Source organism: Hemicordylus capensis, chromosome 3, assembly GCF_027244095.1.
Source record: "Hemicordylus capensis ecotype Gifberg chromosome 3, rHemCap1.1.pri, whole genome shotgun sequence".
NCBI lineage: Eukaryota > Metazoa > Chordata > Lepidosauria > Squamata > Cordylidae > Hemicordylus > Hemicordylus capensis.
This window is the reverse complement of record NC_069659.1, coordinates 172,280,149-172,307,804: the sequence shown is the minus strand read 5'-3', so window position 1 is coordinate 172,307,804 and position 27,656 is coordinate 172,280,149. Positions and strand designations below refer to the sequence as shown.

At 41.6% G+C, this 27,656-nt stretch overlaps 1 protein-coding gene across 3 annotated transcripts in view; it reads left to right on the top strand.

Annotated features, from left to right (window-relative positions):
- Nucleotides 1-27,656, top strand: part of KLHL1 (kelch like family member 1) — a 284,280-nt gene that overhangs the window by 64,733 nt on the left and 191,891 nt on the right. For all 3 annotated transcript variants that reach the window (XM_053312232.1, XM_053312230.1, XM_053312229.1), the window contains exons 3-4: nt 266-402; nt 19,002-19,198. In XM_053312232.1, the coding sequence (XP_053168207.1) occupies nt 266-402; nt 19,002-19,198 (334 nt within the window). The remainder of the gene's footprint in view (nt 1-265; nt 403-19,001; nt 19,199-27,656) is intronic.

Genomic DNA, 27,656 nt, shown 5'->3' with positions numbered 1-27,656 from the left:
GCAGATCGGTTCGTGTACATCCCTACCTGGTAAGTAAAGGGTAGGGTTCAGGAAGGGTGTTTTGAGTTAACTTTCAAGCCTCAAAAGACTGAAAAATTATCATCCACCCCCATTTTTTCCAGAAAAAAGTTGATTATTTTCCAGCCACTTCAAAGTGAACAATGTAGGGTGGTCTTAGCCATAGTTTGTTAATGTGAAAAAGAAAAATGAATGAATATATAAGTGTGTGTGTCTGATTTCTTTCTTTCTTTCATTCTTTTTACAGACTTGTTCTCAGTTCTGTTTCTGATTACTTTGCTGCCATGTTTACAAGTGATGTTTGTGAAGCCAAGCAAGAGGAAATAAAAATGGAAGGCATTGACCCAAGTGCACTGTGGGATCTTGTTCAGTTTGCATATACAGGTACTATAATGTATTAAATTATATTTTCCACTGTGAATTACTGGTTCATTTTTCTTTTAACCATAAGGACACTTCAGTCTTTGTCATCTGAACTAGTAAATGTTAGGAATTCTGATTATATTTGGGAAAGGGTGGTATGTTGCATATTTATGATATACACTTGCATCACGATACTGCCCCCCACCCTCACTCTTTGGGAAAGTTACCCATGCAATGAAAAGAAGTGGATCACTTAATAGCTATAAGTGAGATGTGTGAAGGCCTTGAGTTATTGGAAATGACTGGGTATATGCCACCAATGTCCATGCCTGGGCTGGGGATCCTTCCATGTACAATTGTGTGAGGGTTTTGGGTTTCGTACTAAGGGTTGTTCCTCAATGTGTTCTTGCTTTTTAAAGATGAAACACAGCCTTTCACCCCATGTATGGTTGCACAGCTGCCTCATGTTTGTCAAACTAGAGCAAGTCACATTATGACTGATGGAGGAATATTTTTATATTAATGGTCCCAAAGTTCTTTCTACTATAATTTGCTGTTGCAGTGCTGGATAGGCACATATTCACAGTAATATAATGAAAGCAACATTACTGTCTGAAATGTCCTCATTGCTGCTAGGGGAAAAATGTGAAAAAGCAGGACTGCTGCTTTTTTCACACATGTGAGACAGACTCTGGAACCTCCATTTGGCTTCTACCTATGTATTCCATCATTAACCTTTGAAAGTAAGGTTAATGCTAACATAGGGAGAAGCTGAAATATGGACTCCTCCTGCATGGTCTCAGGCTTTTGATGGTGCCTAGTAGGTACTTCATGGTACCTATTAGGTCTCTGCATGCTCATTTTTGCCCAGTCTCATCCAACCAGGCCCAAAAGGAGAATTGTCAGAGGGACCCACATCAACCCCACCCCCAACCTGTTGGATTGTTTTGGTGAATCCAACCATTTTCTGACATTGTGAGACACCTGCCCTTCTCCTGCATTTTCCTCATGAGTGGCTGTAGGAAATAACAGACATTATGTCCTTTTTCTCCTCCCAGAGCCAACCGTGGTTTCTGGTTTTTTCTTTTTTAAAAAAAGATTTTTTTTATTTATTTAAGGCATTTCTAGGACCTGGCAGGTGTGAGAGATTGTGAAAATTACAGTTCTTTTGAGGCCTTAAAAGAACTACACCCACAATCCTCTGTGGCTGTGGTGACTAAAGCAAAAGAGAGGGGTGTTTTAAACCAGAAGCTGCTGCTGGCTTCAGTGGGAGTGAAACGGACATCATGCCTGCTATTTCTTGCAGACACCTGGGTCCCAGATAAGGAATGTGGGGCAGGCAATGGCAGAGGTGGTGGGGAGTTGTGACAGGCATGTCAGAACTCCAATAGAATTCCACGATGATAGGAGGGGTTTTATTCAGAGTTGTGACTGTCAGAGCTCCCTCATGTTGTTGTAGAATTCTGATAGTGTCCAACTTGCATGTTGGACCTATCAACTTGCATGTTGGACCTAACTGCACAGCTGTAGTACCTAGTAATGTTGTTTTCTGTCTTTTCTGGTGCCTTAGGACAACTAACACCAATTTAGTAGAATATATGAGTTTACCCCTTAAATGCCTGCCTGGAGACAGTAATGGGCTGACAGCCGCTGGATGAGGGATAACAAACTGAGACTGAAGACAGAGACAGAGGGACTCATTGTGCGGCGTTGGACAATTATGATCTGCTAATTCTGGATGGGGTCACATTTCCCCAAAAGGAAAAAAATACACAGTCTGGAACTGCTTCTGGATCCAAACATCTCCCTGATGTCTCAGGTTGAGAAGTTGGCCAGAGGTGCTTTCTATAGGCTTTGGCTGATACATCAACTGCATCTGTTTCATGAGATAAACAACCTCCGAACAGTAGTACATATACTGGTAACTTCCAGACATGACTACTGTAATGCACTCTATGTGGGGCTGCCTTTGTACTGTACATAGTCTGTAAACTGCAGTTGGTAATGAATGCGGTAGCCAGGTTGGTCTCCGGGTCACCTCAAAGAGACCACATTGTTGCTATATTAGAAGTACTACACTGTCTCCCAATAAGTTTCAGGGCAAAATACAAGGAGCTGGTGATAACCTATAAAGCCCTAAATGGCTTAGACCCAGGGTATTTAAGAGAGCATCTTCTTCACTATGAGCCCCATCACTTATTGAGATCATCTGGAGGGATTCATCTGCAGTTGCCACCAGCTCATCTGGGATGGGCCTTCTCTATTGCCGCTCCAAGATTTTGGAATGCGCTCCGTGCTGAAATCAGAGCCTCCCCATATCTGACAACTTATAAATGTCTCTAAAGTCATTTATTCACTCAAGCTTTTAATTAGACTTGTAGTTGTAAATTGTTTTAAGGTTTAAGTTCCCATTTTAATTTGTTTTATGTTGCTGTAAGCCACCCAGAGATGAAGTTTTGGGGTGGTGAACAAACAAACAAAGGATTTATTTATTTATTATATTAATAAATAATAACAAAAGCCTCTATAAAATTGGAAATGAGAGAAAGGGCGGAGAAAAAAACCCAGAAGTTCAAAATATGGAATTTAGCAACAACAGAAGTGTCCTACATATGAATGATTTGTATCTCTGAATAAGGAGAAAATTATCTTTCTGATACAAGGGCAAGGATATATTGTAAATGCTGCAGTGGGGTATTTGATCTGGAGTGAAGATACTGTGATCATGGAAAAGGTTAGCCATCTCCTCTCTTTCTTGTTTCTTTTGTGTTGTTGGTTCCTACTTCTAGAAGTGGCTTTAAAAAAGAATTTATTGTTACACATGTTAGTGTGTTAGTACTATTTAGCGCTTCATAGCCATCAGAATTCTGAGATGTTATGGAAAATGTACAATGTTTGGTGAAATATAGAAATAAATGAAGCTTTTGCAAACTTACATGGTTACCAGCTGAATGGCAAGCTCTGTACTGAACTGATATGGTTTCAGCTTAAGTAAAGTATGTTGTCCTCATGGGAGGAGTATTAAAAGATAAATTGAAAATTAAACTGCTAAATTTCAAACACTATTGATAATGCAATGTTAATGTTTCTGTGACCAAGCAGCATCCTCAGCAGAATGAATTAAAGCTTAGTAAGTAATGTGTATCTCTAAAGTGCAACATGTTTAATCCAGGGGAAAATGAAGAAATGTGTATATGCATGCACACACATGCACATGCAAACATGCACGGGCACACACACGCGCACACACACACACACACACACACACACACACACACACATTTTATGTTCACTGAATTTCCCCTGCTTCCATTCAGTGTTTTAATTGAATATTAAGATATTAGTTAAAACATTCCCTTTTTATAATTGGATTATTCTGTGTTATTTTATTATGTAAACTCAATACATAGCTTTCATTACAACATAAATGAAATTATAGTTTCATTAGGTCTCCAGTTTAATTCAAATGGTATGTATTATGCAAATGTGTAACTAACATTTTGCTGCAATTTATGCTTCTTTTTCCTAGAATACCAATTGCTTACGCCCTTTGTACCACTACAAAGACTGGCTAGTTGTAATGCCTGTAATATTTAATGTGCTCTGAAGGAAGAAATCTTCGCCTAATATAAGAACTAAAGATAGGATTGAAAGGATTTTAATGTAGTTATGTGTAAGGGCCTTCTGTGTTGCAGCCCCCTCCTTATGGATCACCCTGCCTTCTGAGATCTGTTCTTTAAGAGCCTTTTGAAAAGTTATTTATTTTGCCAGGCTTTTAGTGTGTGTGTGTGTGTTTCCCCTTTTTTCTCTTGTTTTCGTTGTTCTTTTAATTTATGTAAACCACTTCGGGTCTATGGAAGTCAGGCGGTCAATAAATTTGCTAAATAAATAAATAAAATTATTTCAAATGGACTTGGCCTTTCCCAAAATGACATACCTAGTTCAGAAAGTTAGATTTGTTTGGGTAACCCTCTTTAATTGACCTTAGGTAGTGATAAGACTGGCAAGCTGTTAGGGATGTGCACTGAATTGGTTTGGCCAGTTTGATTCTGGGTTCAGTCAAACTGGGTCTGGCTTGGTTCAACCCTAAAGCCAAGTTGGGCCAAACTAGCCCACGGACCGGCTTACGTATACTTGTACAGGGGAATCCTTGGGGATTCACCTTTACAAGCAAAGGAGGCAACCCTAAACCTCCCTAAAGGCATGGGGGCGGGGGAGTGAAAGAAAGCAGCCTCTTTATCTTTGGTAGAAGCTGCAGGATAGGTGGCATAGGTACAAGACCGCAGCAGAGCATTGGAGGCGGGGGTGGGTGGGGCGGGTTGGCAGCCTCCTAGCCCCCTGTCAGCCACCCAAATAACAGTTTGGATTGGCTGCGGTCCAGTTTGGGACTCTGTGCATGCAGAGGGATTCCCCCTTTTAAAGTATACTCGAGCCGGTCCATGAGCTGGTTCTTTGAACTAGGGGCTGGTCTGGTTCATACTGGGACTGACCGAATCAGGCCAGCTTGATGTCGAGCCTGACTCAGAGTGAACCAGCTCGCACGTCCCTACAACCTGTTGCCAGAAACCGCCACCCTGCCCCAAGTAAGGAAGAAATGTAGGTGAGTGTTTTTTTTAAAAAGAAACAATTAAATACACATTTTTGGAGATACTTTTAAATAGTGTATCATCTGGATATATTTGGTAGGTTTGTTCATTATTAGTTTTTAGCTTTTTACTTATAACTGTTGATTTGAAACTTTTAAAATGTGTAACTTTTTAAAATGTGGTTTTAGCTTGGTCTTTTAACTTCTAAAATTTTATTAAGTTTTTCCTATTTATTACTGGTGTGAGGTACCCCGAGCAATAGTGTACTGAGGTATACATATTTTAAATAAAACAAAACTGGATATTTGGTCCCAAGGAGGAGTTGCCTCTATTGCATCTTTTGACACAAGGTATAACTATACTAGCTGGACCAGGCGCAGAACATCTGCGCCTTTACCGCCCAGCGCACTCCCCCCCACTCGCCTGTGGTTTCTGGCTTGTAGGCTGGCTGGAAAGCTGGCCCACTCCCACCTGCCTGCACTTCCCGGCGGTTGGGCCAACCTGCTGCCACCTGCTCCTGGCAATGAGAGTGGTTTGTCATTGAATATCTTATATGCTACCAAAGAATCTACACTCAGAACACCTCAGAAACAACAAAACCCAGTACCCCATGAGTTAGCAACCCATGGGGGTGGTTGGCACTCTTTCTCTGGCCACCCCAGCACCCCCCAAGTGCAGTTATGGGGCTGCTGAAACCTCCATTCTTCCCAAGTGCAGTTATGGGGCTGCTGAAACCTCCATTCTTCCCTATGGAGAAAAACCTTAAAGCCACTTGTGGGCTGCTGGGGTGGCCCAGAGTGAGTGGTGGTGTAGTGCACAGAGGGTGCCAACCACCCCCACGGGTTGCTAACCCATGGGGTACTGGGTTTTGTTGTTTCTGAAGTGTTCTGAGTGTAGATTCTTTGGTAGCATATAAGATTTTCAGTGACAAACCATGAATCCACTCTCATTGCTAACCTTAAAGACACATACACTTCAAAAATCACTTAAAAATCAGTCCTTTGCCCAATTCCTTTCAAATAATTCTGATAGCTTCCTTGCCCCCCTTGGGCACTACCACCCACCATACTCTGCTCTAGGCCACCCCTTTGCCCCCGACATGAAGCTATACATCTGCTGACACCTCCATGCTTCTTTATGGAGAAAAACCTTAAAGATGCATAAACTTCAAAAATCACTTAAAAATCAGCCTTTTGCCCAATTCCTTTCAAATAATTATGATAGCTTCTTTGCCCACCTTGGGAACTACCACCCACCACACTCCACTCTAGGACAGCTCTTTCCCCCCAATGTGAAGCGATACATTTGCTGCAATCCTCATTATTCCCTATGAGGAATTCAAAAATACTTTAAAAATTCACCAATAATCGGAGGAGTGTCCGATTGCCTTGGGGTTTTGTGGGTGTTACGCACCCTGGGTATCTACCACCAATGCCACTTTTGTGCCCCTAGGTGCTCCACAATAGGGGATAATGGGCTGGTTTGGGTCCCATTATACTCTATGAGAAAAATAAATAAAAATATTTCAAATATGCATTAAAAACGTAGGAGTGCCCGATTGCTTTGGGGTTTGGGTGGTTGTTGGCACCCATAGGTGCTACGCAATAGGGAATAATGGGCTGGTTCATGTCCCACTATACCCTATGAGAAAAAAATAAAAATAAATTTCAAAAATTCATTAAAAAAATTGTACGAGTGTCTGATTGCTTTTGGGTTTGGATGGTAGGTACCCATGGGTGCCAGATATCCCCCCACCCACTTTTGGAGGTTCAAACTGGTTCAAATAGAACTACCCCCAGTTTGTTTCGAATTCGAACCTGCAGCTCGATCCTGATGGCTGGTTTGGTCGAATTCGAACCATTGAACCACCCTGGTTCGAATTCTAACCAGTTTGAGTTCGAACTGGTTTGCACATTCCTATCACACAGCAAGTATCATGGCTGAATGGGGATTTGAACTGGAGTCTCCCCAGTCCTAGTCCAGCACTCTAACTACTACACCACGCTGGCTCTCAGGGTCAGATCTCAGCTAGTCATCCAGCCAGATAAACCTAAGATCCCCTTATAAGAACTCATGCCCCTATTTGCTCTACAATTAGCGGCAGTTGTCTAAAATTGATTATTAGACTGTATAGATACAACCAGACCTAATCAGTTAGATCCAGAGATGCACTTCCACATGCAGAAGGTGTTTTCCACTCCCAAAAGGATTGTTTTATGCTTTGCTAGTTTGTTGCACAAGAAAAGTAAAACTAATTTTAAAAAATGCTCTTTTGGTTGAATGACCAAATGGAAGCATCAGATATATAGAATCTCTGTATAGCACTGCATGAACTCCTGTGCAAACATTTGTAGAATTTTGCTAGCAACTATTTTCTTTTGGCACATATTTCTGTTGATCAAATTGACTATGAAGAACATTGATTTAATCAAATGTCTGAATTGGATTAAATTGGAAAATTAATCTAATTTTGAGATTGGAGGGCCAAAAAGATTCTTCAGCCCACCAGAGATTCATTAAAAGGCTTGGTGATCTCCGTATGCTTGCCAGGTTTGGGTGGAGAAACCCATGGCACTGTGCTTCCCCAGCAGCCAACAGGTGGAGTTTTCATTCTTCACTTGCCATATGTGCAATTGGAGCACTTTCAGAATGACCATGCTGATGTTATGTCCTATTAGCTGTCATGCTATGGAATCAGATGGGTGTAAGGGTGTGCATAACTTGTTTGAACTGAACTTGGTTCAGTTCAAACTGTCCCAGTTTGACTGGTTCAAACTCAAACTGGGCTGGCCCTGAAAAAGAAGGGGCCAGTCCGAGTCCAAACTAAACTGGGCCTGATTCAGATCGACTCAGTTCAACCAGTTTGATTGCCTTGCTTATAAAGGGGACTCCGTTAAGCAAAGGGGAATAGCCTATCTAAAAAGGGGTTCCATGGGGCTGGCAAGAGGGCACTTTACCTGCTGTCAGCAGCTGTGACTGTGGCTCCCCGATGGTGACAGTGGCAGCTCTGTGGTGGCAGCTCCTCTTGCCCCCCCACCCTCACCACAGGTGGACAGGTGGATTCTAGTCTCCATGCATGTGTGGAAGCCATTCGTATGGAGGGTGGAACTGGGCTGTCCGGTGGTCCGCAGTGTGGGTGGAAGTGCCGGCGGGGCCAAGAGTGGCCACCGCCATGGAGCTGTCACCACAGCTTCTGCCATCACAGCAGGTAAGGTGCCCTCTCACCTGCCCTCCTGAATCTCTTTTTAGATAGGGAATCTCCCTTTGCTTGTAAAGGAGCAAGCAACCTTACCATATTCCCCTTTACAAGCAAAGCACTCAAAGTGGGATGAACCAGTTCTACCCATTTCATCAGCATGAATTGAACCACTATCAGTTCTAATAAACTGGTTGATGGACACTTCTGTGCACACCCCTAGACTGGTATGGAAAAACGTAGTAGGGAAATGTTGCATATATAATATCTTTGAGTTCTTTGACTCTCTTGCTAAGTTATGTGATTGATATTTAGCTTATGATGAAAAAAATATAGAGAGATTGCAAGAAGCCAGAAAATTCAAGAGGCAATAGGGTGGTTTGCATGGTTATTACTAGGGGTAGGAGATGCCTCCTATCATAGTTTGGGAGCTGTGCATGATCCTGATATTTGATCGTCCGTAAAGTGAAAACAAGACTTAAGGCTTCTTCTGTTATTGTGTGGTAAAAAGCAGCTGGGTCGGAGGGCTTTTCTTCCTACCTCATTCAGTAGCTGGGTACAAGGAAGGGGCATCTGACCTTCTTTTCCCCACACAGACTACCAAATACCAGGAGCACACCCTATTAAACATCATGGCGATTGCTCTACTTCCTGACATCTAGATTAACTCTGTACTGGTGCAGTAGTGCTGACTTTCACTCCATTATGCAAGGGGGTGGGGTGAGGAGGATTTTTTTTACAATCCCCCCTTCTCTATGAAGCCTACTATGTATCACATCATGCATTACCACAATATATCTCTGACAGTTGTCAAAAGTTGTCCCTTTCCTACTTGTGTCAAAGTGCAATGTTAGTGTGGCAGTATAAGATAAGTATAAATGAATTCTGAAGCTCCAAAAGGGAGAAAAGGGAGAAAAGGGGAGGAGAAAAAGAAAGTGAAAATTATCAGGCTGAGGAGCTCAGCACAGAGATTGCTGCTGCTTCGCCATCTTCCTCCTGCATTGTGGGGAAGATATTGAAGGTAAGACGTAAACAAAACAAAACAAAACAAGAACCTTGATTGGTTCAAGCTATTTGTTGGCACAATTATTCTGAAAGAAGTTTAACACATGGCGTGAGATAATTTGTGGCCTTGAAAATGACCTTCACCTTGTTCATTGAGAGTGACATCCATTCATGTATTCTTTGATACCCTACATACCCTACATACAACAAGCCTGCTATGAGTGTCTATTTTCCTCGCATGGACCTGTAGGTTATTTTCTAAGGCACCTTATGGATGTGCCTTAGAAATGGAGAGAAAATCAATCAATCAAATAAAAGGGATCTATTTATCCATTTTTGAAATCACTATGAGGGTCAGCAGTTAATTTGTCTCTGTCTCTTTGTGCAGTGATAAGATTATTTTGATCTCTTTTGTTAATTGCTTTATTACCTGAATATTAACAAATGTAATATGTATGAAAGAAGTTCAGCTAGAAAACAGGTGAAATATTTAGGAGACAGTTTTATATTCAGTTCTCATCAAAGTGACATAAATAACATTAGTATTCATGGTGGGAGTATATGTTGAACGTTAACAGGTTCTTTTGTTTTGCATAATCAGTAGTTGTAAAACTTGTTTGTAATGGAGCTGTAATACAGAGATCTCATGAAGATATACTGAACTTCTTTTTATGGTGGTGTTATAAACATTTATTGAGCCTGATAAAAGTATCCAGAACTGTAATCTAAGGTTTCATCTTCTGCTTTGTCTTGAAACTAAAAGTATCATTTGTTGCACCCCAACCAGTAGGGCATTGAACAGACTTGAACACATTGTGACCAGCGTTCCTTCTCAAAAATCTTCGTCTGTGCATTGAATGAGTTTTGTTTTGGACGGCCCCCCTTTTATCCTATCTATGCATTTTAGTATGGAAAAGTATGTTTAGCGGTTTTAGTTTCTCAGTAATGTAGCTTGTTTCCTAAATTGCAATTATTTTAAATTCTAGCCTTTTCACAATAGCTATCATCATAGCGATCAAAATATTTGCAATCACCTCTAACAACATGTAACCTTTCTCTAGTATTACCTTAATGTAATGTGTAATTTTATGCTGGTCTCTGACCGTAATAAAGATGTATGTATGTATGTATGTATTATCCCTCATGCAGCCTGAGCTGCTGTCCTGATTGCCCTGAAAAGCTGCAGCTGTGGTGGCCAATTTAATCAGCCAAGCTCCAGCTTCCACATAAGAGGTGGGGTGCTGGGGAGTTTGGCATAAAAGGGCAGAGGAAAGCCAGAGGTGAATCTGATGGCGTAACTGCCAGCACGGGTGCCAGTAGGTGGGCCGCCTGCAGAAGGCCACCAAGCCAGCCTTGGGTCGGAAGAAAGCCAGTGAGCAGCCAGTGAGCCCACATTCCTCTTGGGTTTCCAGCTCACTATGCTGTATATAAGCCAGTCATAGCAGCCCTCTCAATTAGTTAATTTGAATTTTTTGAGTTTCTGACAAAAAATGAAAATCAATTTGGACCAGTGGTCCAAATCCCTCTATTTGGGGCAAAATAAACATGGTTAAGATGAACCTATAACACTGAGGCTTACATATAATTTAAGAAGTTTTCTATATCATATACTTTCATGATAGTTTAGGTGCATGTACAAATTAATGATTTTTTTATGGCAAGGGAAATTCTCTCTTCATAAATTGCAACTACCTATTGGTCAAGGCAGTTTAACTTTCCATGCTTCCAAACTCTTTTTTTAATCCTTGAGAAACCAGAAAATCTCTCTCTATATTTTTTTTAAGTCATAATATAGTTCAGTGTATCTATATCTTATTAGGGCTGTGCAAGGTCAGATCAGAATGGTTGGGAATGAACACAGGAAGCTGCTTTATATTGAGACAGACCACTGGTCCATCTAGCTCGGTATTGTCTACACAGACTGACAGTGGCTTCTCCAAGGTTTCATGCAGGATTCTCTCTCACCTCTATCTTGGAGATGCCAGGGAGGGAACTTGGAATCTTCTGTAGGTTGTCTTCCCAGAGCAGCCTCATCCCCTAAGGCAGGGCTGCTCAACTTCGGCCCTCCTACAGATGTTGGCTTACAATTCCATAACTCCTGGCTATTAGCCACTGTGGCTGGGTATTATGGGAGTTGTAGTCCCAAAACAGCTGAGGGGCTTAAGTTGAACAGGCCTTCCTTAAAGGGAATATCTTACAGTGTTCACACTTGTAGTCTCCCATTCAAATGGAAACCAGGGCAGAACCTGCTTAGCAAAAGGGTCAATTCAATTCTTGATCCACAAAACCAGCTTTCCTCAGGGTGGTCTGACATTGTCCACTTTGGAGGGCACCTGAGGTACTCTGACCCCGACCTAGGGAAGCCAATTTCAGATTGGTGTTCTTCAACCCCATTGAGAGCATTTTGGAGCTCTAAATGGCGGTATGAGTCTGTCCCCCCCCCCCGAGTGCAGCTGGAAAAGCCATCTTCTGGATTCTCTCTGCCTGCCTGATTGCCACCTGCCCACCCAAACACCCATACATTTATTTATTAATTTTAAAAAATCTTTAGTCTGATATTTTACTCACAATTTTAAAAAGAAAGCAGCCAGTTTCCGAGTTTTCCGGGTTTTACATCACTTCCCCTGAAATTCTCTGGGGTTGCATCACTTACTTGGATTCTTGGATGTGTCATAACTTTTCTTCTATGAAGCTCTGTGAGTACAATTTATGTGTTACTTTTGAAATTCATTTGCAATTAAATACACAGAATCTACTCATCCTTATCTACTTCTGTGCCTGCTTTTAGGACTCCCTATCTAGCTCCACCTCACCCCCGGAAGCAATTGGTTTGACTTTCCCCATAGACTTCTGTGGAGATTTTCACAGGAAAAAAATCAGGTTCCAGATAGGATCCAATCCCGACATTCTGAAGGGTCCAAAAGACCCAATCCCAGCATCTGTTGTTCCGGATTGGATTGCACCCGATCTGAACTTTGTGAGCATGCATAGCCTATTATTTGTTTTATTTTATAAGGCCTTATTGGTTGCATTTAGTACCTAGTAGTCACAACCTGAGATGGTGTAGTAGATCAATTATTCAGAGTTATCAGATCTATAACATGTCAAATTGAATTTTTTTTGGTTTGCATTCACTCAAGTGTACATTAATACTGTTTTCAGATATATTCCAAATGCGTTCCTAGGTTTACTTATTGAAGATGTAAAGGTAACGTGTGCCGTCAAGTTGATTTCGACTCCTGGTGCCCACAGAACCCTGTGGTTTTTCTTTGGTAGAATACAGGAGGAGTTTACCATTGCCTTCTCTTTCAGCATCTTCCTATATCGCCACTGCCCGATATAGTACCAGTGGGGATTTGAACCAGCAACCTTCTGCTTCTTAGTCAATCATTTCCCCGCTGTGCCACCTCAATATATCATGTGGAAGAGGGAGAGCATGACTATGCCTAATGGCTTCACACATGAATCCACACCTGTGCACAGAGCCTACTCTGTACACAATACCTTTAGCTGAATTTTTGCAGGGTACAGAGTCTACATATGGAACCTATGCACTTACAACTTGCACATGCATAGACTATCTATACTATAAGTGTGAATCAATGTGTAGTCTGGGGCAGGAACAGTTCTTGTGATCTCTTTCTTCTCTACCCATACATCGGTACATGTCTGTTATACAAACAGGGCTTTAGTAAATGGTGAAATAAGTGTGAATAGGAGGAGGTTTTGAAGTTATCTTCTGGTTTATCTTTTTCCCAAGTATATCCCATACAATAACATTAATCACTTCGCTAGTCTCTCTTATTTCTTTCAATACACACATATTATAGTCTGACAAAATGCTCATTTGAAGGCAAGATTACTAATTACAGCTGAATGATACTACCAGGCAACCTTTTTAAGATTTTGTCTGAGAGGAATCTGTAATTGCCTATCAGAGCTACCAACTGCTGACTAGAAGTTTTAATGAGATACTGAGTGATAGCATAAGGTATTTCTATTTCATGATTGGCTTATTCTTTCCAAATTATAAACATTATTTTATCCATTTTTAGCAATGTCTTTGTATTTATTTCCCCCTGTTATGCCTTCATGTGTTCATTCATCCATTAGTTCTCTCTGTCTATAGGAAAACAAAGTCAAATTGAAAAGCTATTTAATTAGCTTTTAGTATGAATTTTTTAAAAAATAACATCATACTATATTATCAGATGATGTTGTTGCTGACTGAGTAGTTTGTTGTAGAACCTACTATTTTATGGTCAAATTGGTAACACACCATGGAAAAACAAAATTGCAAAATAATACCTGTATCAGTGCTGGCCAAAACCCAAATAAATCTATTGAATTTAATTTATAAATGACAAAATATTAATATGTTAGTTACAAATGTGGGATAGGTAGAGACAAGATACTGCCCTATAATATTACCAGTAGAACAAGTCAGTCATCATAGTAGATTTAAAGAAAGGTTCTGAGGGAAATGCTCCAGACTGAACTGTGGATTTAGAGTAAAGTTCTGAAAACCCTAGCTGAAGAGATTACACTAGATTGCAACACAAGCAGTGGGAATTTGTGGTATGCGTGGAAAACAGCTGGAGAGCTGGTAGAGCTAGTCTATGAGGCTATTCTCACGACCAGGCAAAACCACACTAAGGGAGCCCAGCCCAGTAGCCCAGCCCCGGCAGCAAGCCTCCCTAAATGCCCCTCTCCTTAAATGAGGTTAGTGGAGGGAGCATTCTGCTATCCCAGTTTCTCTGATTGTATGTCACTGCACTGTGGCAACTCATGAGAAGACCCCTGACCGTGAGGCTACAACAAGCCTCCCAGCATCAGGGGGCTCCCCAGAATGCCCTGTGCACTTGGGGCATTCTGGGACTTCCGGGGGCCAGGAGGCCCCCGATCCCCGCCACCCCAAGCAGCTCTGTTACACAGCCAGTAATTGTGTGGGCGGCTGATCTGGCCACCCAGGGCAGCTGCCTGCTCATGTGCAGGGAAAGCTGGTTAAGCCCGCTCTCCCCGCAAACCCCCTCCAGTGTGGAGAGCCTTAAAGTCTTAGCATCAAGCCTCCACTTCTACCTGCCTCTGAAGTGTTGCTGCCTACTCCTTAGCTAAGCAAACTAGAGACAAAAGCCTCCCAGGCTGCAGAGCTTCAGGCTGTTGCAGGTCAGCTGCATACATACCTCTAGTGTACACTAGAGTGGTGTTATCTCATGTTTTGAATTTAAACTTGCTTAAAAAGTTTTGACAGTTACTACCCTAGTAGTTTTTCAGATGCTTCACAGATCTAGAATTCAGTTTTTTAAAATATAAAAGGATATTTTAAATAATGTACATTAAGATTTACTGATGTGTCGATAGATGCAAAAATATATATTAACATGACAAAATGAAGTACGGATTTTAGGGGAAAAGGCCCACTTCCATGTGTTGAGGCATAGGCAACATTGCCTTGAGGCCAGCAGAAAACCAGAGAGCTCTTCTGCTGGGCATAGAAGCAGCAGCAGCAGCTATTAACTCTGGTGCTACAAGCTGGTCATCCTCTAAATTATACTAATCCTTTCTACATTTAATAAGATGCATCAATTTTGACATTGCTTCAGCATGCCAGACATTTATTCATATATCAGTTGATGATGTGTTACCTTTTTTCTTTCAGTCTTTTGCTTTGAGCAGTGTTTCAGAAGCTAATACTGTAAATCATAAAAACATTCAGAATATTTTCTTTTTCTGTTCTCTCTCTTAGGGTAAATGACAATCTAAAACAGAATATAACTGTTAATGAGATGGACCCTTTGACCTTTTTGTTGATGTCAAGTGTAGTTGCTGTTTAATGACTGGCCTTTTGGTCTTGAAGACCTTCATAACCTAAAAGTTCATTTCCTTTTTGATTGTGTCAAATCCACCCTAAAGTAATCCCGTTCAAGTACTTTTAACTGTAGAAGGGGCGGGAATTAAACATTCTGTCGGTGCAAACTTGATCATCACTTCTGTGATTAGCCTAATTTCTGCTCTGGTTAACAGATTAAAATGAAATGATTCTTCAGTAATTGCCAAAAATGGAAGCAAATTTATTTAACATCTGTGACTACTCAATAGCTTGTACTTTCTTGTCATACTCAATAAATGTTGTCATCTTACCTAATGCACATCTCTTTCCTTAAAATTACTAAAAGGAGTAATTTTAATTTACTCCTTTCCTGTATTTTAAAGTATCTAGCTTAAAGTCTTATAATCAGATACATGTTTACAATTATACTGAAATTAAATATATTGGCTGTGATGCAGCTAAATTTAGTCATGATTTTTCCACTGAAATTAATGAGAAAAGTTAGTTGATGCTAGGTATTTTCTGAACAAACGCTTCCCTTTTTCTCCAGCCCATTAGTAGGAATGAGCCTGGGGCATTTCAACAGCTATCAGCTGAGGGCTGAAACATTCTTTGAGAAATTTCAGTGGCAGTTTATTACTGGCTGGTGGAAGCAACTGTGCTTTCTTGCCATTTAAAACATTGTTTTTGCTATGTCCTTGGCAGCAGTCACAGTAGAGTTCTTTTTGGCAGCCAGCTTGCACCATGATTCTTGCCTCTCAAATGCCCTGTGAATAATGCTGTGTTGTGATGAAATGTCATTCTGAGGGGCTGTGGGGGTAAGGTGGGTCATGGCCAGAGTTGGATCCAGATTATAGGGGTCCTTGGCCAAGGGCCTTGATGTGCCCTCCCTCAGCCCCAATAATGGCTTACTTGAGACCCAGGTGACTTGGTGGTGGTGTGACAGGAGCCAGGAGTTCTTCATGGCAGCTGCACTGTGGCCACCATCTCTCTTTTACAATGTAATATCATTGTGCCTGCTTGACACAGGTGCAGTAATAGCTGCCTGCATTGCACTCTCAGAGAGAGAGAGAGATAGAGATATGCAGCACAGCAACCATGAAGTGTGGTTGGTTGGCTTCCGGGTACCCTCCCTGTTCATGAACAGGCTTTCTTCAGTAGCCCCTGCATCACAGATGCCATGTTCTAGTAGGGTTGAGGCTCTACCTTCTGGCAGCCTGCTGCACTGCAGTAGGCTTTTAAGCCTCCAGACCTGGAGAAGCCCCACTCTACTGGATCAACCATTGACACAGGAAGGGTAAAAGAAAATTCTTACCTGAGACAGGTCTTGCTTCAGTTTTTTGGTCTTCTTGGTCCTGGGGTGCACCTAAGTCCAAAAGCAGCCCAGATTTGAAGGGCTTTGGAGGGCCCCCGCTGCTCTGAGGCCCTCCTCCTCCTCCTCCTCCTCCTCCTCCTCATTATTATTTTAAATTCCTGCTGATGCCCCACTGCTGCTCCTGTCTCTGGGGAGGGGGACTCAAAATGATCCTGGCTGCTGTCCCGTGCCTGCCACCGCCCCACTTCTGCCCCACTGTCCTGTGCCGATATTTGCCATCTTCACTGCTGGGGGTGGGGTGAGTTGAGTGGAGCAAGCCTTCCCCACGGGAGTGGCAGACTGTTTGGTGGGCACACTTGTACAGTGTGAATACTGTATATGACATTCCATATTCACAATGTGACATTCCACACTGCAGAGGCATGCCCCCCAGACAGGGGAACCCCATGGTGGTGAAGATGGGAAATATCTGCACGGGGCAGCAGTGCGGTGGGTGGGGCAGTGGCAGTGGCAGTCCCCGAGGTCTCCAAGGTGTGTGGCTAAATCCACCTCTGGGTATTGTTTCTGTCTTCTTTGTCTTGACTGTTTGCTTCTGTGACCTTTGGCTCTGTTCTTGACTTCTGGTTTGTCTGCATGGCTTGACCCTGGAATTTGTTTATTTGCTCACTGTTTGATTCACTGTATGATTCTGGTCAGTCTACCTGCTTTCTCTCCCTACTGTGACTCTGACTCTCGTCTCATCTCCTGCATTCTGTTCTTGGCTGTATGCAGGACTGCCTGTTCCCAGCTTTGAACTCTGAACCATCTAGAGGCTTGCAGCCCACAGCTCAGCCTGACAAGAGGGTCATCTGGACAAAGTTCATCCACAGATGGGGAAGAGAGGATGACAAGTGGAATTTCTTGGCCAAGCACCTAATGGAATCTCATGGCCAAGTAATTTACTCGGTCTCTTCCTACTCCCCACAATGAAATTGCAGGGATCTCTGAAGGAAGCCTCATTCATGGATGAAGAGTCTGGGGAGTGGCCACTGGTTTTGATGGCCCTGACACTGGCCCTGATGGTGGCCTCCAGTGTAGGGGCCTCCCTGGGAATGATGTTATATCATGATATAGCTCCATTTCTGAGAAACAATCCTAGTGGACAATAGGCCAGCTGCTAAGAAAAGCTTCACCACTGTTGCTGCTGTCACTATTGTGAGAGGTGACAAAGAAAACAATTTAAAGAAAAATAAAAACAAGATAGCCATTGCCAAGCAACAAAAAGCTATATATAAAACTTTTAAATGATTTTTCAGCATCCCAGTTGCCCCAATTTTGAATATCCCCTGAATTCCTTAAACCTGAATTTAAGCCAACTTCTGTGAGTGTTCATCTCAGGACTAGTTGTGACTAATATTAAGACTCATTGTTTTAATGAAACATTAAGCTACATTCCTATGCACGCCTACCTAGGAATAAATGTCTTTGCGCACTGCAGAACTTACTTATGAGAAACATTCATAGTATTGAACATGTAAACCACACCTAATTTTAACTGAATAGAGCCCATACCTATTGATAAGGTAGATTAAAATCCTAGCAAGTGAACCATCTATATTTTATATTGATCTATTTGTTTCATGTAATGATGGAAATTAATGGAGTAGAATGCTTAGTTCTGTTTGCTGTACAGAATTGCACACAACAGGAAATGTAAATTCATACCTCAAAACCACTATCACAATATCTTTTGTTTGCTTTGGAACATAGTTACTACATGTATGCTTTGGGACATAGTTACTATGAAAATGTGAGAAAGCTGTTTGTAAGAGTTCTTACCACTCCTGTTTGTAAGAGTTCTTACCACAATCAGCTTCTGTTGACCTATTATACATTTTGCTCCCAGAAATGGCTTAGTCTGTTTACCTGTATCAGTACTAGTGTTGTCTTGATGAAGGCTTAGGTTGGTATGAAGTGTAACTAGCTTATTGAGATTTGTACTTCTCCAGATTTAGGTTTGTTCTGAGTCAATCTTACTAAATGAAATTAATGGAGGTAGTTACATTTTTTGAGGAGTTGTATGTCAGTGGCTTACCCAAAGCTGGCATCATATTTTTAAAAGGCTACCTTGAAGAAAACACTGAAAAACAAAATTAAAGATTGCAAGCTGTTATTGAAACTAAATACAATGTATTCAATTAATTCTGCTTTAGAAATCTGAATAATAAAACAAAGATATGGATCCCAGGGCCCAGTCTTCTCCTGGTTTCTCTCCATCAGTGAAATAGACATGAGGAATACAATCCCACAGAAATAGATTGTTCACACTTCAAATGTTTAATTTGTTTTATCATGCAATGCAATATACCACTGGGTAATATTGTATGATGGATTATTCTGTACTGCAGTATACAATGCCACTTTTTTTTTTTGAAGGACTGGTCCCTAATAAGTAAAGGTAACCAGAATGCTTAATTCACTATTGCAGGAAATGTAAGGCTACATTCCCTTCTAAACTTTTTCTAATTGAAGCATAATGGCTGCTAAATAATTATGTACAGTTTCCCCATCACCTCCCATATGGCTACTATAATGGTTCTCATTTTTCTCTCTTGCTTCTGTGGTAAAATCACATTTGTCTCTATTTGTTTAAGATATACACACATATGGGAATCAAAATTTGCATGTGTATCTTAATCTTTTATACAGGTTGCTTGGAACTTAAAGAAGATACAATTGAAAACCTCCTAGCAGCTGCATGTCTCCTTCAGCTCTCTCAAGTAGTTGAAGTCTGCTGTCATTTTCTCATGAAGCTTTTACATCCATCTAATTGTTTGGGAATCCGGGCATTTGCAGATGCTCAAGGATGCACAGAGCTTATGAAGGTGGCTCATAGCTATACCATGGTAAGGCAGTTCCAATATACCTTATCATAATGCCAGAATCGATCCAAGGGTATATAGATTCCATATGTTCTGCTAGGATTTTTTTTTTTAAATTGCGAATGCTAACAACATATATGTAATCGATGTATGGTTCTGTTTTGCTTTCTGATAGACTATCATGAAGGTAGTTGTAATAGTCTCATAAGTATGAAATACTGCTGCCTCCTTTTATTCTTAATTATGTATTTTTAGTAGTATTTTCAGTACCTTGATCTATGCTGAGGAGGACTTTTAAAAATTCATTTGGTTTTATTGTTTGTAGTAGAAGTTTGATTGTCTTCTCTTCTACATTTGTTTTAATCTCATGCTGGTCGCTGACCGAAATAAAGAGATTTGATGAAGGTAGTTTTCTGGAGAGTATTATGTGTACTTTAGGAATAAGAATGCTTAATTAGTGCATTATCTACTAAAGCACTCCTAATTTGAATGACTATATGTAATGTCTGAGTTAAACATAATCCTGTTATTCTAGGGTTGTATTCATTTGGTTCAATAGGACATTGGCCAAGGTTGCCTTCATTCAATAGGTCATGTTGTATGTAGCCACTGGTTGCTCCTGTTCCCTGATTACTCCAAGCATTAATGTGTATTGCCTGACTAGGATAAGCCCACACTTTCCCTTATTATGCCTTGTTGGATAATGTTGTACACCTGTACTAATTTCACAATCAGGTTTTCCTAGGTTGCTAGGTCTGCCTATTATTTTATCAATGTTATGCATTAACAGCATTCTACTACTATGATTACAAGTTATGTTGTTTGTGTTAGATTTATTCTACTTCTTGCTGAAGTAAATCTGTGTTCTGATTTGGGGGGATTTTAACAAGATTTGTCTCACCCTGTATTAATTCCACTGTCCTTTCTGCCAAGTTACTTGAAATAGTATGGTAACCCTTTGTGGGGCAATTGGTTGCTTACTGATTGCAAGCCAGTGGAATTGTATTTTGGTTTGTTCACTGAAACACGTACTCTAGATACTAAGAATTTCCATTGTGTTTTCAAAGGAGGATGTCTTTGCTACAGAGCCCAGTAGCAAAGACTGGAGAAATCATCACTATCTCATCCAGTGGCATTTGGGGTGCTGCAGTAGAGAAAGGGGGTAAAGACTCTCCACATGTCTCCAGGGACTTCATACTTCATAACTTTATAGCCCAAAGTGTCCAGATTTGCATTTATTGTAGAGAAGCTTTAGATATTTAACAGCTTGTTTTATTGTAATACATTGGGTGTGATCTTAAGACCCTTGTGAGTGCTTCTAAACTCCTTTCTTGTTCCACATCCTTTGCCCTCAAAAAGGCCACTCATGGAAGTTAGTGAATCCTTTAGAGCAGCCTGAATCACAGCACAAAGAGCTGCACTCACAAGTGGCCATCAGGACAGATTTCAAAAGTGCTTGAGAGTGCACACAGGAATCTTTGAATCCCAGCTGGGATTGGAATTAAGTGTCCCAACAAATTAATGGTGTTTTGGAACTGGGGTATAAGAAAAGTACTGTGGGTGCCTTCATTTTTTAATAAATGGGTGGGGAATGATAGAGTGAATAGACTCAGTTGTTTGATTCATTATAACCTATGGAATCCATGCCAGGGGCCCCATAGTGAATGACACTATTATCAGTGACAATGGAATCCGTGGGAATGGATGATCACTACTTCAGTAGCCATCCCTTGGCAACCATCATATAATGCTCTGGAATGACACTTCTCTGGCATTCTGGGAGAAGAAAGGCAGCCACTGGAAGAGAAGGGGAAATGGATTGGAATAACCAAAATGACTAACAAACAAAATGAGTGTGATTTTAGTGAATGAACAACTGTGAATGAATAAAATAAATGAGGCTTTTAGTAATGAAAACAAATGGTATCATGAAATTAAAACATGTCGTGTACAGCCCTATATCACTGATTGCAAACCACAACATAAAAAGAAATAACTATCTTCACTAAAATACCAAATCCTTGCCACACTCAATGCATTCTGTATGGCTTGATGCAATTAACAGTATTGGCTCAAGAGGGTGACCTGAGATAGACACCAAACTCTTTGATGTCTAGAGAGACAGTTCCTTCTGGTCTAGACGGAAATTATTACTGTAGTAATAAGCAGAGCCTTAAATGCAGCTGCTATGCTTGCTGAGCCAGATTTGCATTAGAACAAGCATGTTGGTTGCATATGAAAACAATATTATCTGCTGACAGATACAAATCTACTAGGATAAATATTTTGATACGTACTGATTGAAATTGACCGCCTTCAGACTTAAGGGCAAACTGCAGGTCCAACAGACCTGGATCCCCCCAGCACATTAACAGATGGTCGTCTGTTGCAGTCTGGGAGAGTGCAAAGTGGGAGTAACTGGCTGCCCAGGCAAGAAGGACAGCCGTGGCAGCCAATTGCATTTGAGAGGGGGAGAAGCTTACTCCCCTTAACTCTGGTTTGTGTGAGCTGCACAAAGTGAGTGACACACTGTAGGCAATGGCCCCTTCGTTGGGTGAGTGGAACTCACTACAAACCGAAGGTTAATTCCAAGGTTTGGGTGTGGAATCGGAACGCCGGTTGCATCCAGGAACCTCAATGCCAATCATTTGGACATCATGGGGACTAAACTGACGGGAGTTTGCCCCAGGTTCCCTGTGACGTCTGAAGGGGGCCATTGTAAGCTGTTCCATGAACAGTGTGACATGTGTTACAGGTATTATATTTGAATAAGATTATCTGGATCATTTTTTGAATTGAATAAGATTATCTGGATCATCCAGAAAATAACAAACGCTGTATTATGTATTAGATTTTTGAGGCCCCTGTTCTGCTATATCACTGGAAAACGTAAAGGAAGAAGATAGTAGTGTATTTGTGGGAAGGAAACATTGATAATTATATAAGAGAATATAGATGATGGTCATAATCAAATAAAAAGTTAAAGACCTGACTTGGATTGTCTTACTTGCCTTCATGTCTATGTCAGGTGGTCTATAAACACTGAGGCTCTCTACACTTACCAGGCTCTCCTCACAGATGAGCAGTTGCCCATTGCTGGGTGGTTGGATCAGCTGCCCACACGACTGTCTACTGGATCCATCAACTCCTCATGAGTTGCCCTGATGTGGTGCCATGTCATGGTGACTCACAATCGGGAAAATGGGATTAGCGGAGTGTTCACTCCACTAACCCCATATAAGGGGAGGGCTTCTTTGGTAGGCTAACCACCAGAGAGCCACTGGGCTCACCTGCAAGCCCAGTGGTTCTCACAATGGGGGGAAAGTGGGCTGGGCTCCTTTAGCCTGGTTTTCCCCAATCGTGAGAATAGCCTCACTATCTTTCTTGTACCAAAAGTAGTCAAACCTATCCTTTGAAGAGAGTGTGCATTTGTAAGAGGGTAAGAAACTATGAGGTCATTGACACAATCAAAAAATGTGTTTTACACGGGTTTGTGTGGAATCAAGGTAGGAGAAAAGGTAACCCAGGTTTTCCTCCTACTTTGCTTCCACACAATCACTTATACTCAGATTTTACTCATCCTTGCTTCCACACAACCAAAAATAGGGAGCACACACAGCTCCCAAACCTGGGTAGAACACAGATTTTGATTGTGTGAATGACCTCATTGAATTTTATATTTCAAAAGGGTTATTTTCTCTAACATGGTTATTTTCCTACACTACGCTAACAGTGTAGGTATAGGGAAGTGCAGAGACCTTCACCCTAAAAGTTTAATGAAAAGGTTTTTCTTTCTTTCTAAAGTTCTCAGGTATTTCAGCCTAGGACCTCCACTTTTTTATTTGTCAACATCTAAACTAACGCTTTGCCAATATGCCAGTGTTTTCCATGGTGTGAGGGGGAAGGGGCAATTTTCAGTTCAACCATATCTCCTTCATCAGTCCAAGTTGGGTCCCCAAGCCCTCAGGGACAGAGGCACAAGCAGCTGCAGAGGGAAGAGAAGATTGCTGAAAACCATATGCCCATCACACACTGGATAATTCTGGTGCATTTGCAGAGGATTCATCTGATTAATAATCAGATATAATCAGATATATAATCATCATTATGATTATATAGAATATTCCTAAATCTCTTTGCAAGGAAAATGTTCTCAAAATGGTTTATATAGCAAAGAAATAGGACAGTGGTTCCCTGTCTCAAAAGACAGAAAGACACTAGCAAACAGCACTAAGAAGGACACTGTGCTGGATTGGGATGAACAGGGAATGCTGACTATAAAAGCACTGCAGTGTGCTTTTGAAAAATTAAACTACCATGTTGGATGCACTTACCACTCTGTGGGATCATTCACACAACAGAAAACTGAGTAGGACAAGTGACCTACCCAGGTTTTGGAGCTGTGTATGCTCTCAGGTTTCGGTTGTGTGGGAGCAAACAACTAGATAGGAGGAGGGAGAAGTGATTGTGTGGAATCAAGGTAGGAGGAAAATCTGGATAGGATCCCCCTGTCCTTCCCACCTTTCATACTCAGCATTTGACCAAGGTAGGAGGAGAAGCTTTCCTACCCAACCTTTCCTTCTACCTTGGTTCCACACAATCACTTCTCCTTCATCCTGCCTAGTTGTTTGTTCCCACACAACCAAAACCTGGGAGCCCATACCACTCTCAAAATTCGCTGATGTGATCTTTACTGCATGTGGGAATCCTAGAATCATCACCAATGCCCAGAAGGCACTGTTCTGTCCATCAGTTCTGATTGACTGAACAGCAGAGAAGTTGCATGTCAGTAGACAACATTAACTGGGCTATCCATAATTGCAAACAGAATGGCTGCTCCTTTGGATGTGATTGAGAATGAATAGATATATAGAGAGGTAGAGATAGAGTAGGATAGAGTGAGAAATAAAGTATGTGTTTTTAATCCAGAAAAATATTGTGTGAGATCATAGAAATTGCTGGCCTACACTGTGCAGTCCCAATGCTAGAATATTCCATTATAAACTACCAAAGCATACAGTACGTTTCCAAAGCACAATTATATACCTAGTGGTTGTTTGTACATGATATATCTACAAAGATTTACACACAAGGATTTGGAAACCCACAAGGTTATGAGGTATAGGCAGGTAGTACTGTAACTCGGGGGTGGGGGATTACAAGGCAACTAAGGTAATCGGGGCGGGGGGGTTTACGAGTAGTAGGGGAGGAGCTGTTCTTATCTTCTTTCCAACCCACTGGGATAAAGCAGGAAAGAGATGGTAATACAAAAAGCAATGTTGTATGTTGGTTGAAATGTATATGTTGAAATGTGCAGAACCTCCTCCACCTCTGCCACACTTCCTTTGCACAACCACAGCAGGAGAGGGGAGCGGAGGATGCAGGTGAACTGCTACAGAAACCTTGCCTGTTGCTCACAAGTCTCTTCAGTAGCTCAGCTGGTAGAGAGGAGGACTATAGGATAATTGACTGCTGGAAATCCTTAGGTAGCTGATTTGATTCTGGCTTGCCTTCATTTAAAAAAAAAAAATCACTGCTGGTTTCGCGTAAAGTCTACAGCTCCAGGACCAACCACATGGCTGGTAGTCCATGAGGCTGTCAATAGCTGGTAGCAATGCAGGCTTTCCAGGCTGGGCAGCTTCTCCTAGTCTATCTCACCTTCCTCCTTTCACTCTGGGCTGGCTTCTGCTCCCCATCTCGCCTGCCTGTGTCTGGCCTCTCTCTCTTCTCTTCCCTGTGCCCTCTCCTCCTCTGTCTCTCCTCTGTTTCTCCTTCTCCTCCTCTGCCTCCTCCATCTTCTTCACACTTGCTTTGTACAACCACACATCAGGAGCCAGGGGAGGCAGGAGGAACTACTACAGAGGTCTGGTCTGTCAGTTGCTCACAAGTCCCTTCAGTAGCTCAGCTGGTAGAGAGGAGGATTATAGGAGAATTGATTCTGGAAATCCTTAGGTAGCTGGTTCGATTTTGCTTGACTCCATTTTTTAAAAAAATCCCCGGTGGTTTCATGTAAAACTGATACCAGGCATGTGGTGTTTTTCCTTATATGAACTTCACCCCCAGGCTAAGGTAGCGAAGCTGCATTAGATATCCATCTGGAAAAGCTCCATGAATTTGCACTTATCCTTCCCTTGGTATCCTACTTAGTGCTTCTCTGAGCTTATCAGCTTTCCTGAAATCCAAGATATGTGTTTGTCTATTCACACATTTAGCTTTTCGTAAGATCAAAAATTCCAGCCATAGCAGCTGTTGAGCACCACACCAGGGGGGCAGTGAGGGTGAGAAAATACCACTTTAAACAGCAGCAAACTTACCCGTTGCTCATACCCTAAATGGTCTACTGGACAGAGGCACCCATCCCAGCATCTCACGGGCAGGCTGCCCTGTCCCTGCTGCTCAGTTAGCCTGCACCCATTTATAAACGCCAGCTGAACCGTGGGGGGCAGGACAACCTGCCTGCAGGGTCCCAGGTTGGGCATATCTGCCCCATAGAGCATTTTGGCTGTGAGCAGCAGGTAACTTTGCTGCTGCTTAAAGGCTGTACTTTCCCACCCTCACTGTCTCCTCTGGAGCAGTGCTCACCAGCCATTACTGAATTCCAGCAATAGATGGTCACTTTCCCCCAAGATTCTCACTACTTCAGCCCCATTGACTAACTCTTTTCTGATGATTAGAATAGCTGATCCCCTTGTTCCTTTCTCCATCTTCTAAAAGAGGAAGTTGTCAGCAGGTATGTTACAAATCTGTTGGTGATTTGATGCTTGGCAGAGTTTGTCTCTCAACAGATATCCGGTAGTTGAAGTCCTCCGTTATTCTTCATTCTTGCTTTCTTAAAGTGTTTGTAATTTGTTTCAGGAAAGCATTCATCCACTAAGGAGACTCCATCCACAATGCTGTTTTTATTTCCTCATTTTGTTTTTACCCAGATGTTCTCTACAGTGCTATCACTTTTACTCTCTTGAATGCCATAGCGACTGAACACATTTTTTCATATAATGAGACTCCCCCTACCTTTCCATTGAATCTGAGTTTTTTGAACAAGTTATAGCCTTCAATTGCTACATTCCAACCTGGAAGTTATCCCACCAAGTCTCACTTATCCCTATCAAATCATATTTACCTTCCTGCACTAGGCATTCAAATACATCTTTGTTATGAACCCCACCACTCATTGAGATCATCAAGAGAGGTCTGTCTGCAGTTGCAACCAACTCGTCTGATGGCTACTCAGGGACGGCCTACGCTGCTGACCTAAACCTTTGGAACATGCTCCCTGCTGAAATAAGAGCCTCCATATCTCTGACTCCATATCTCTGACATAACTTTTTCAAAGTCTTTAAAGACACATCTGTTCACCCAGGCTTTTAATTAAATGTTGTTTTAATAGTTTTAATATTGTTTTAAAACATTGTTTTAAAATTTAAAATGTAATGTTTTAACTTTTACTGTGTCATTTATTTTGTTTTAACTAATGTTTTAATTTTTGTTGTCATTTATTTTAACAGATGTTTTAATTTTTTCTGTTCGCTTGCTTGCTTGCTTTGTTGTAAACTGCCCAGAGATGAGTTATTAAAATATGTTAAATAAATAAAATAAATAATTTCCCCATATTCTATTCATTAGTATGTGGACATAGGTATTATGCTCCAATGTCTCTGTTACTATTTTGTTGTAGGGTTGCAAAGCAATTCCATAAATCCCCCAGTTTCTCCGGTAGTACCCAGGACTATGTCTTCATACTAACTTACTTACAGGACTGTCCTTCATACTTACCTTTAGGCTTTTGTCTCTGTCCCCCACAAGATTCCTTTCAAGCTGCCTTTATCAGGTTTGTCAGGCTTCTGGCAAATACATTTCCCCCAGTCCTCATTAAGAACAGCCCATCTCCTGCCAGTAGTCCTTAATAGGGATGTGCGAAACGTTTCGGATACAAAACGTTTTGTACCCAAAACAGCCTGTTTTGGGTGTTTTGTAGACAAAACAAAACACCCATTTTCCAGATCCAAAAGTTTTGTATACAAAACAAAACGTCCCTCTCTCGGCTACAAAACGTTTTGTTGTTTCGGACCTTCATTTTGTGGTGATCTCTGAGTCAGTCTCCATTTTGTGTTTGACATCTCTTTGAATTTCCCACCCTTCCAGCCTTCTGATCGGCGACCTAAATCATGGGCTGACCAGCTGACAATTCCCTCCTTGTTCCGCATTGGCTCTTTTGCTTCTTGCCACTCTTTACTGACCCCACATTGGCCAGGGGAAGGATTGCTAACCCATGGGGTGCTGGGTTCTGTTGATTCTGTGGTGTTCTGAGTGTAGATTTTCTGGTAGCATATGAGAGTGGATTCTTGTTTTTCACTGAAAATCTCATATGCTACCAGCGAATCTACAATGAACACTTCAGAAACAACAAAACCCAGTACCCCATGGGCTTGCGGGTATGGGGGTGGTTGGCACCCTATGTACACTACACAACCCCTCGCTCTGG